General features: G+C 36.3%; 1 protein-coding gene across 7 annotated transcripts in view; it reads left to right on the top strand.

Moving 5' to 3' along the window:
- The window catches only part of USP33 (ubiquitin specific peptidase 33), a 44,242-nt gene that overhangs the window by 22,200 nt on the left and 10,093 nt on the right, over positions 1 to 11,949 (top strand). For 5 of the 7 annotated variants that reach the window (XR_012624132.1, XM_074832313.1, XM_074832312.1 and 2 more), the window contains exons 12-20: positions 196 to 336; positions 3,157 to 3,269; positions 4,612 to 4,784; positions 4,887 to 4,990; positions 5,557 to 5,590; positions 6,411 to 6,456; positions 7,175 to 7,355; positions 8,573 to 8,699; positions 10,690 to 10,859. Coding sequence is in view for 6 of the 7 variants with exons in the window: in XM_074832313.1 (XP_074688414.1) it covers positions 196 to 336; positions 3,157 to 3,269; positions 4,612 to 4,784; positions 4,887 to 4,990; positions 5,557 to 5,590; positions 6,411 to 6,456; positions 7,175 to 7,355; positions 8,573 to 8,699; positions 10,690 to 10,859 (1,089 nt within the window). In the remaining variant the exon portion in view is untranslated. The remainder of the gene's footprint in view (positions 1 to 195; positions 337 to 3,156; positions 3,270 to 4,611; positions 4,785 to 4,886; positions 4,991 to 5,556; positions 5,591 to 6,410; positions 6,457 to 7,174; positions 7,356 to 8,572; positions 8,700 to 10,689; positions 10,860 to 11,949) is intronic. The other 2 variants (XM_074832317.1, XM_074832316.1) reach the window with 2 other exon arrangements.

The raw sequence follows: 11,949 nt of genomic DNA, 5'->3' as shown, positions 1-11,949 counted from the left end.
AATAACCCAGAAGAGTGAGGTTTTTTGGTTTTGTTCTTAACTTAAAAGCTATGGGAATTGAAATGGTGCTTCATTCCTAGATGTTCAGTGACCTGACAGTGTGGTTAAATAAATGACATAAGCATTGTGTCTGTTCATTTGGCAGTAAATTTTTTTTGGGTAGAAGTTATGAAATAATGCAGATATTAATTACAGAGTACATCAGTGATGTCCACATGAATGATATATCTGCAGCCCACACCCCATCATCAAATGAAGGGATGAACACACGCTTATCAAACAGTCCTCCAAAATCATTCTCATCATGCTCTTCGCTGGCACCAGTCCACAAAAAAGGTATAGGCCCTTTATTTTCTTCCTCCTGGTGCTGAATTGCTCTGCATTACAGTTTTAATAGTGGTGTTTCTTGTGTCTTGCGCAGCAATGCAGTGTTGTTTTTAAGGTTTTGGGTTTCTTTATGCCCTATCCCTAGTGGGGACAGTGAGCATTATCTAAGCTGGACATATGGTAAGACTCCCTTCTGTAAAATTCTGATTCTTTTGACGTGTGAATAGTATTTGCCTCTGCTTTGGGAGGATGGAATAACATTTTTAGGCAACTTTCTCAACTGCACTGGTTTGGTGAGAGGGGAAACATGTGAGAACTTAGTACCCCCCTTAAAGGTAATGCTTTCCAGAGAACAAGCACATTGAATCTTCAGCAGAAGTTCCGTAAGTCCACATTTTAGTCTGTTAAGGTTTAAGGAGCCATGTGTACTTGTGCTGTAGATAGACTTGTAAATGCTAGATGCTTTCTGGTTGTTACTGTCTGTGGTGTAGAGTATTTCTTTTGGCACCTTCCACAGAATGATGTGTTTATCAGCATCCAGAGTGTTTAGACTTTTACTGCCTTTAGATATAAGACAGTGCAGCTTTAGGGCACAGGGAACAATATATAAATATTTTTTCCCTTATTTTTGTAATAGCAGACTATTTTAATAAAAGCTTGTTTTGTGGAACATGTATTTAAGGCTAGCATTAAACCAAACCAAAAAACTCCCACAACTTTAATATTGTGATCCTCTTTTATTCAACAGGCTGTCCGGGATAAGTTCTGTAAGCATTAATGTTACCCTTTTAATGCTTTAGCACTGATGTCAAATGACAACGATTTAAGGGACTTAAATCATTGACCTCCTTGGTTCATTTGTTCAGCAGTTTTGACACTGCATCTGTACTCTGTCTCCAGTTTTGGCTTCACTATTACAGGAGGGTTTTAGATAAGCTGAAGCGAGTCTATCAGAAGAGGTATTAGGTGGCTGGAGCCTGTCATGTACAAGGAGAGGCTGAGAGAGCTGGGTTTGTTCAGTCTGGAGAATGAAAGGCTAGAGGAGAACTGTTGCTGTCATCAGCATTATGGGTGGTTATAGAGAAGGCAGAGCCAGACTTTGCTTGAAGCCATGCAGCAAATAGAAATGGAAGCAAGTTGCACAAAGTAAATTTCTATTAAATGGAAGGGAAAAAAATCTTTCCAATGAGTGGCTGAATACTGGAACAGGGATGGGAGCCCAAAGGTACCCTGAGATTCTTGAAGATGGATATTCCAAAGTTCAACTAGAGCGGCTTTGAACAGACTATACCAGATAATATCCAAAGGTCTCTTCCTATGTAGATTACTGATTTTTGTCACTTCTTAATAATTTAACTTTGGTCGTCTTTACTGAGTATTGAGGAAACAGATATGTATGCAGTAGAACTGACAAGGGGAATAGTGTGGCAGCCATTTGCAAGCTCTCAAGTTGTTGGTTTTTTAATTCCCTATAATACTAGGGAAATTCCCTAGTGTGCTAAGACTTGTGTCTGGGGACTAATACCTAATTACAACACACCTATTGCCGCCTTTTTAATTTCCCCCTTGTTGAAAGTACATGGAGTATGTCAGGTGCCACAACCTTAAGATGCCCCTGCTTGTCAGTATCTTCCACTTCTTCCTGCTGTTTGTTAGCGTGGATAAATACAGCACATCCTCCATATCACTGATCAATAAAGACTTCAGAACCATTTTAAAGCTGTTTAGTGACAAAATAAGTGATTGGAAGGAACCTTAGAGAATTCTGGGCAAGAGGCTCTATGATGCAGTTTGCATCCATAATAAATAAAATATATCTGATGCATTGCGAAAAAGTGGGTTTTTCAGATTACTTCTAGTGGCCATTCTTTCTGCTGGAGATACTTTGGAGTTCAGACTTTTTTATTATTTTAGACATCTTTCTAGGTATGGGATGATACAGAGACAATATAACGCTACTGGATGGTAAAAAGACAAGAGTACTGCTTATGGGCAAACTCTTCATGTACAAAGGAGGTTGTGTTCTGTGTGAAAGATTTATTGGAGTAATTCGGTTTCCTTCTCACTGTAATTATTTCCATGTTTCACTGCCTATTTCGTTACTGGCTGTCAGCATTTTGGCAGAGTTTGCCTTTGACTCCTACAAGACTTTTGACTCATCTTTTGGGTGATATACTGACTCCAGAAGAGGTTTTGTGGTCTTCATTTTAGCCTACCATTCCAGTAATCTACAGAGCCCAAGAGACTGCTCTGGTGTGTTTACCTAATTAGTAGTGGGTTTGGGTGGGGAGCGCATGTTACTGGCTTGGGGCTTCAGATTTTTTTTAATAAGCCGCTGCTAGGCTGGACTCTAGAAGTACATTTAGCCTACTTCAGCCAACTGTCATCAGTGCTGTCATACAGTAAGCTTTTGTATGAGCTCTTCAGCCCAACACGGTTAAAACTTCCTGCAAAGATGTAATCAAATTAAATGCCAGATAGAATGTGCCTTTTTAAATTTATGCCTTTGGGGATTCCTGCCAAGATGAATCTTGTAGCAGTAGGCTGTAGATTTCAAGACTGGCAGTTTGAGTTTTACTTAAACAGAGGCAAAAGTTTCTGGTGTTTGGCCCCCATAAACTGCTTGAGGAACCTATGTGAATTGCCTGGTACTAGCAGTAATCTGGTTGTGTAATTTCTAAGAAATACTCAATAAATAGAAAACAGGGCTTGGCTCATAATTTGATCCTAAATATGTGTGATCTCTAATTATATTATGCAAAGCTGAAGGAAATTGGAATGCGCTGTATCTTGATTTACTTTCAGCATTTTATTTTTGTCACTTTATAGTTTCAACTGTATCATCACCGAAAAGGAAGAAGCGCAAGAAGTACAGGAGTGTTATCTCTGATATATTTGATGGGACTATAATAAGCTCAGTACAGTGCTTGACTTGTGATCGGGTGAGTAACGAGGGGAAGTTCTAGCTTTTAATTTATTTTTTTTTTTTCCCCTCCCCCGCCCCAGTACAAATACTAACAGCTTTATGAATACAGTCACACTCTGGTAACTTTATTCTTTTGTAGCAGGTTGTTTCATACTTGTTTACTTAAATAGTAATAGCAGCTACTACCAGCACATTGTGTTTAGACTAGCTTGCATTCATTGAGCTGGATATTTACTCAGAGCTGAAAAATAACATTTTGAGAATCGGACAGCAAGGATGGAGAAAGAGGCTTGTTCTTCAACTTCAGTTAAATATGATTAGTTTTTAGTAATGTTCTGAATATCCTAATGCATACCTCCTATTGTAAGTTCTCAGGTAGACAATGTTACAAAGAAAAGTAAAAGACAGTAGTCTAATCATACTGCTATAACAGTCTTATTAGGTAGATTAAGGATAAGAAAACTCCTGTCTTTCAGAAAATCCAAGTGAAGACACTTACTTTTACAGGTGATATGAATCATTAACTACTTTCTTAAATTGTCCTCTATTGCAAGATGTGGTACAACTCAGAACAGTTGATTTTTTTTTTTCTCTACTATTTGCTCATAAAATTACTTAGAACAGCACACGTGATCATTTTAAAAAAGTCAATTATCTAAATATGTCTAGTCGGACCACTTCAGTTTCAAAGCAATAGTATTCAAAGCTTCAGTATCAAAGCAAAATATCCAAATCTTTGCATTGGGGACAAGTTTCTTAATGTAAGGTTTAAACCTAACCCTGATGCAATTGCATGCCCTTACTGCTTCCCTTGTTTTAGATCTAAGAATGCAGAGACCTCAGGGTAATCTGGTGAGCAAGTTCAAAAAACAAATAAGAATTTTTAAAGTTTGCTTGATGTTTTACTCTGCAGCTGTGATCACTAAATCCAGCATGGGAGAAAGAAAATGCCCAGTTGGATGTCTTTTGCAGCAGCTCCAGTTACATCAGGTCAAGATAATGTCAAATACTGACAAAACAATGGGCTGAAGCTTTCTGAAACTAGTTTGTATAACAGGAGCCTGAGGCAAAAATCATAGTGCTTTGTATGACTAGTAGGAAGACAACAATTAATTAATAACACATTTAAAAAAAGCTTCAGTGATAACAATCTGCAACTTCTCTCTAAATTTTTTTTTCTTCCTCTTTTTTAGAAAATGAATTCTTACATTTCCTTATTCATAGTTATTTTGCTACCTAGTAGAATTTTCAGCTGCAGAGTGACTTAGTAGTTATGGGTGAACTTTACAGAATTCAGTTTAATTGCTGTTTCTCTTAAAGGTTAACTCTTATTTTGTTTCATTTGTTTTCTTCTTTAGCTGTCTGTAACCCTGGAGACCTTTCAGGATCTGTCCTTGCCTATTCCAGGTAAGGAAGATCTTGCTAAACTCCATTCTGCAAGTCATCAGACATCTCTAGTCAAAGCAGGGTCATGTGGAGAAGCATATGCCCCCCAGGGATGGATAGCTTTTTTTATGGAATATTTCAAAAGGTAACTAATATTTACCTTGTTTTATTTACTTATCTATCCTGAAATTCCAGTTTCTGCTCTTCTGGCAGAACATTTGTTGGTTTTCTTTCTTTTCTGTCAATGATGTTTCAGGTTTGTTGTCTCATGTGTTCCTAGCTGGTTTTGGGGTCCAGTTGTAACCTTACAAGATTGTCTTGCTGCCTTTTTCGCCAGAGATGAGCTCAAGGGTAAGAGGTTAATTACATGAACATCTCTTCTGTTTTTTTTTCCTCCTATCGCAATAAGATGATTAATATCTTCTTAACTTCACACAATTAAGCAAAGGCCACCTGTTACTGTAATACAGTCACTCCTTGCTCTTACGGGATCATTCATTTCAAAAAGGTAAGCTTCTCACTCAACTGAATATTTGAGGCAAGAAATGCCCATGAAAGTAGCTTTAGAAATGTCAATCTGAATTTGGTTTAATGAAATGGTATTAACTGAAAGTACATAAAAATTTCAAAACCTGCTATATTAATACTCATTCTCACAACCTTAATTTGGACTTAGTGAATTATTTCCCTTTTGAATTATATAGCATCGTCTCTTCAGATTATGCTGTATTGCTTCATAGTTGAAAGCATAAAACCTGAGAACCTTTCTGTTTAGTTGCTATGTCAGCACTCTTATGGCTTAAATATTGAATGCAACCTGAATTCCCTTGAAACTTTTATATATCAAATATATGTGCTTGAAGGATAACTAGTTGGATTTAGAGAATAATGGCTGGTTTTCTTCTTGATATTTGCAGGTGATAACATGTATAGCTGTGGAAGGTGTAAAAAGTAAGCTGGCTTTTACCTTTGTTTTAACTTGTCTAATTTGAGTGCTTTAATGCTTCTGTTATTCAAGGGGCATTTATTTCTGTTGAATATGTCACAGTACTATTAATCTTTTGATACTACCTTGTGTTCTGGCTGTCAGAAATTTAGTATTACAAAGGTGCAGGAGTCAGGAAGCACTGACTCACCGTACCATACTGCAAACCAAATGTACTTAACTCTTTTTCATGTTCCTTACAATTTTAGACTTTCTGATTTTTTTTGATGGATAAAATAAGAGCTTTTAGCCCTCTATATTACTAGCAGGTTTTCATTGATATGCACTAGGTCACTTCAGTGTGTTAAAAATAAACAAACTATGGCTTTAAATACTAAAGAACCAAGAAACAGAAGTGGTCTGAAGACTGCTCAAAGCCCTTTATGGAAAGGGAGTGTTATTCCTTGCTATATAACTGGTGATCTGCTGTAGCTAGTTTCTTAAAAATAAACTTAGTTGTTTTCTTTTTTCTCTTTTGCTGAATAATCAGCTTTCATGAAACATAAAGTTCTTTTCTTTCTGCTAAGAGAAACTGTTAGCTAGATGGATCTTGATTATATTCACTTGCTGCTCTGAATTTTTCACCAGTACACATTGTTTTTTCTTCTAAAGTGTCATTGTTTGTATCATTTTGGCTACTCTGTCTAGCCTACATTCCAGAAATATTTGGGGTTTACTAATGTAACGTTCAGCTTAGACTTTTGCTGATGTAGCACAAGAAAATAAAACTTTTTCAGATCTAAGTATTGGTTGTTATGTTTTGGTTTGTTTTTCTTCTTTCCTTAGGTTAAGAAATGGAGTGAAATTCTGCAAAGTGCAAAAATTTCCTGAGGTACTGTTACTACATGCACTTTAAAGCACTTTTTCTGCATGATTAGGAATGTGGTAAGACTAATGAGTTGCATGGAGTAAATTGTGTTTATGTTATATGATGAAAGAGTATCTTCATATTGGCATTTGTTTTAATAATGTCAGCAACATTTGATTATTCACCCTGTAAGAAAGTGAACCTTGTACATGAAAAGTAAAGTTGCAAGAATGGAGTTTTTCTATATTGTTGTCAGCCTGCAGAACTTACTTATACTGTATATCATAGAATTAAATACCGTAGCCAGACTGGAAATCTTTTCTGTAAGTCATGCTTGTAACTTTACATTTTAAAAGTAATCCAGTCTTACGCTTCAAAATATGAGTTGATGGCTGCAATAATCAGGAGGAATTAATGTCCCTCGTGACAAGATTGTGCAATAGATGCATTGTGGAAGAGTAAAGGTATGTTGTTCATTGCTGCATCAGTGTCAGTAACTGTTCAGGACTGGTTTTTTTTATACTGTCAGTAAAATAAGTTCATTTCTAACTCCTTGAGCTGCAGTTGATTTAAAAATAAATAAATCTGTGGAACACAGAGGTTGTGATAGTTGCCTCAGGCCACAGAGAAAAGTGATCCTTTTGGGATGAAAAAAGGAAAAGATGACATGCCCAGTGTAGTTATTAAATATCAAATAGTAGCATGTATGGTTCTTGAGTGAATCTGTTGATCCTTCTTACAGATACTGTGCATACATCTCAAAAGATTTAGACATGAACTTATGTTTTCCACAAAAATTGGGACCCATGTGTCCTTTCCCTTGGAAGGCCTTGATCTTCAGCCTTTCCTGGCAAAGGACAGTCCAGCTCAAATAGTGACTTACGATCTTCTGTCTGTCATCTGCCATCATGGAACTGCCAGCAGTAAGTATAAGATTGTTTTGTCTTTGCAGTTGATACTCACATCAGCACTTCTGTTTAAGGATGACATCCATACACTGAAGGGTAAATAGATGAGCATTGGTAATTATAATGTGAAAGATAAATGTTGTGATTTTTACCTTGAACCGTAAGATGGCTTGCTGTTAAAGAGGTGACACATCTTTAAAATTGTATGGCACACCTAAATAAAACCGTAGGTGGAAAAAAATTAACAGATCCTGGAATACTAAGTAAAAAAACCATATGCACTATTGAAAGTGAACAGTATAAATGTACAAATAAAGTTACATGCCAGCCGATGACCCATTGATTGACTCTTCTGCACAGCTGCTGTTTGTCTACAGTTTTGATGCATTGCATGCCTTACTTTTTTGGACAGAGTTCACAAAGCACCACAACAATGCCAGTATTTTTTAAAAAATATGTTCTCTTGGATGATTGCTGGCAATTAACAACAAAACAGGCCGTAACTGCTATTTATAGGTAGTGATGAGTAGCTGAATAAACATCTTACTGCTGTGTGTTAAGCTTGTTTCTGCATAGGTGCTTTCAGTATTTATAAGATTTGGAAAATAGGGGAAAGTAAAGTTTGAAGCCAGAAAATTCATAGATTTTTATAGAAGTTACTCACCCCTTCATACTCTCCATTTGTTTAGATTAAGTTGTTTCCATTTTTTCTGGATGCTTTTTCATCTTCCCCTTAGTGCTTGCTGAATGATGCTTCTCATAATCAATTTTATAGATATTTGATTATTTAAAGACTGGCAGTTGAATACGTGTTTAAAAATAGTAATAATTTAAAATATATTATGAATAGTCTTCAAAACACAGTTAAGTATGGTCTTGATATCATGTAGCCATTACATATCTATGCTGATTTCTATTATAAAGGCTACAAAGGTTTGAGAAGAGTTCATTGTGGAAGCTAATAAGGATAAATTGTTCAGACAGTCTTACTCTGATTTGAATATTATGGTTCAAAAGTGTCTTAGACAACAAGCTGCTTGAAGAGTTCAAGAACAGGCTGAAAGCAGTGTCCAACTTTCCACTAGCTGGTAGAAATTTTTTTAAAAAAGCTGATTCTGAGTTTGAGAGAAGTTAGTATCCAGGTTGTGTCTGCTAACTTCCCTTTCATGTATTGCAGAGTGAAATGGGCAGCTCTGGACACTTTTTAATAACTCTTGCTTCTAACACTCTAGGTGGACATTATATAGCTTATTGTCGCAACAACTTAAATAATTTGTGGTATGAATTTGATGACCAAAGTGTCACAGAAGTATCAGAATCCACAGTGCAAAATGCAGAAGCGTATGTTCTCTTCTACAGGTAAGAAATTAAAAGTACAATCATACTCATACAAGTCAGGTATGTAAATAACTTTCTAAGCAGTTGGGCAGCTTTTAGAAATCAGCTGCCCCACAGAATTATAATGGAAGAAAACCTGTTCTGGAGAGAGACTTAATTCTTCAGTTTTGTCCTTAACACTTGCTCTGTCACTGCTAAAACATGTGTGGAACTTTAAAATGTAAATTAAGTAAAGCATAAATAAAGCATAGTAAGATGACTAGAAAGATAGCTTTAAGCAACTGTTAGAACTAGTCACCAATTACCTCATTTTCAATTAGAGGAAAGGAATTCTGCACAAGGTGGGTTTTGCACACAGAGTCTTAACTGTAGAGCTCTAAAGGGAATTGTGGAAAGTCTTTGGGAGATGGGATGTGGAACAACAGAGCTTTTACTGTGTTGTAATTTAATTTCAGGGAATTTATAGGCTGGTCTTTTCCTGAAAGTTCAAATGAAAGGCAAGAAGTCATGTTGTTATCATCTTCAGTCTAAGGATTCTTTGTACTTGAAATAATAAAAACAATTTAACTCAATTTTCAAATCGTAAATTTCTGGTACTAAGATCAGATTTCCACTAAAATTTGACTGCAAAATAGATTGTCTCAGAGTTGCATAGGGAATGAGATGTATTCTGAGAACGTTTTAACTTTCATTAGGAGCACTTGTAGCTGCCACTGTCTGAGCTAAGCCTCTGAGTCTGACTCAGGACATCTTTTAAAAATGTAGAAGTCATGCTGTATTGCCAAGAATGAACACTGTACCTAATTGTGGGTAAACATGTTTAAATAATAAAAGAATAATATTAATAAAATTTGGTTTTAAAAAAAGAATATACCCACAAAACACTACCACACACACAAAATAGATATTATTTGAGCACAGTTTAGAAAGCTTAGTGGAGATATGTATGCATTTTTAAATTACGGCTGGAAAGTGAACTTTTACCTACTTGAATTTCATTTGCAGACTTTAAAGGTTTTTGTTAAATAATTTTGATCTGAATTTAAACAAGTAATGTATTTTAATTGGGTTCATAGCGTTTGATTTTTTTCCTATTCTTTTAGTCTTGTTTTGCTATGCTATAAATAACCTTGTTGCTATAGTTGTTAGGTCTACCTGCAGCTTTTCTGTCAGCTATTTGAGTCAACTTCCACTCTGTAAATGAACTGAGGTGGCCCAGCTTTTGTGTGATGCTGAGTCAAGTTTCAGGTCAGAGTTCTGGAGAACGGAATGAATGGTTCAAACCTGCTTTTGGAGAAGAGACATTCTATTCAAGCTAAAAACAGGAGAGCAGAGATACTTCCAGTTGGACAGCAGCAGCAGCCTCAGTGAGAAAAGTTAGGGAGATACAGGAAAAATAGGGGAATACCCCATCTGCTTACTGTTCAACCTTACTACTGAAGGTACGTAAGGAGCATCTGCCCCAGGAGTACAACTTGCAAAGCTCAAAAGATGCTTAGAGGAAATGGGCAGATGAGCAGAGCCTTATCTCTTTCTCCTGTGGTAGTAATCACCTCTGCAGTATAGTCCGCTGTCTCTGTTACAGTCAGCTGTTTGCTTTCTCAGGCTGGTAGGTTGAATGGGAACTCTCAGGAGTCTCTGAGTTGTTGAACTAAGCAGGCAAAAGTTTTCTTGTCAGCATGATACCACCTGTGCCATGGCTTGTCACAACTAAGGACAAGGATAGGTTTAACAGAGCAAGGATTCTTCGCCGCCCTTCCCACTCTTTCCTGACTCTTGTAACACATGGTTCTGTAACGTGACAGTCTAGGATCCTGCCACACATTTAGATGGTGGCTCTGGCTGTGCATAAAAGGTACAAATTTTTTTTATATGCTAAGTCAACTACTTCATGCCATAGACATGGCCCAGGTAATTTACTTGAAAGTACAGTTTTCTTTTCACAAAGTAAATTTATCTGCGCTGTACACAAAGATGTATATTTATTTAACTATTTCTATTTGTGTAATAGAAAGAGCAGTGAAGAAGCACAGAGAGAGAGGCGGAGGATATCAGGTCTACTGAATATGATGGAACCAAGTCTTCTGCAGTTCTATGTTTCCAGACAGTGGTTAAATAAATTCAAGACTTTTGCAGAGCCAGGACCAATTTCAAATAATGACTTTCTCTGTGTGCATGGAGGTGAGACTGTAACTGAGTATCATTTAAAAAGAATTTGTCTGTCAACTTGTAGCTATACAGGGATGTATGCTTGTTTTAATTAAAGGAATCTGAATATAGTAATTTCATATTGCAACTTCTATAACTTCTTAGGTAAATTAGAACTATAACTTTTAAGGAAATTATTTCTCTCATTTTAGGAGCTGACTAGTTGGAAATGATACTGTGTGAAGTTCCAATATTTTTTTTCTTATCTCTGAACATTTAAATTTGTTTATAAGCTTTTTTGATTCTTGAAGAGAAACAGTTTGGCTTACCTGATTGCTTCCTAAACATGTATATTCCCATTTTGAAAAATCCTGTCACTTTATCATCATCCTTAATACTTTGGTCTGTCAATCTAAATATTTTTCTCAGCTATGTGCTGTAAGCAACAAGAAGGTTTGAAAGCTGCAGAACAAGAAATTGGTCTGATGCAGAGTATCTAGTGCATAGCAGTGTGAAAATAGAGTAGTTATTCTGTATATTTTGTATAGGAGTGTAAAAATTTTACTTTGTGATAAATGTTAATAATAATGAGAGAATTACATTAAGCAAAACATATTTGGGGAAATACCCATATTTGAGTGCTAACATTCCAAGAAATCATTACTGTGTGGTGGTGTTATACCTACTTTCTAGTAAAAAATACATCTATATTAGATTAGCAGTTAGAGGTGCTGCCCCTGCTGCTGAACTAAACTTTTAATGTAGGAATATTGTGCCCCTGTAGTGCTTTGCAGGTGTACATGTGAGCCCTTGTGGCTGTGGCTTTCCTTTTGTAGGGCTACAGAAATGACTCCTGTACGAGTGCCCAAACTACTAGATTTTCCCTATTCAGAAGAATTCCTGCATAACACGTTACTGCTCACTATGTGCTTCAACTCAATGCTTCTTATTGTGCAAGCCCCTCTATCTCTGGCTCCCTCAAAATTTCACTACTTTCAAGCATTCATGTTGTTTGAAGTAATTCAAAAAGGTCTACAGCAAATAAGTGGATTTTGAATAGACTGTTAATGTGTTTACATGCATAAACAAAATGTTAAATATTTTAATTGTATACCTTAAGAAG

This window comes from Strix aluco, chromosome 8 (assembly GCF_031877795.1).
Source record: "Strix aluco isolate bStrAlu1 chromosome 8, bStrAlu1.hap1, whole genome shotgun sequence".
Classification (NCBI taxonomy): domain Eukaryota; kingdom Metazoa; phylum Chordata; class Aves; order Strigiformes; family Strigidae; genus Strix; species Strix aluco.
This window is presented reverse-complemented; position numbering and strand designations above follow the sequence as displayed.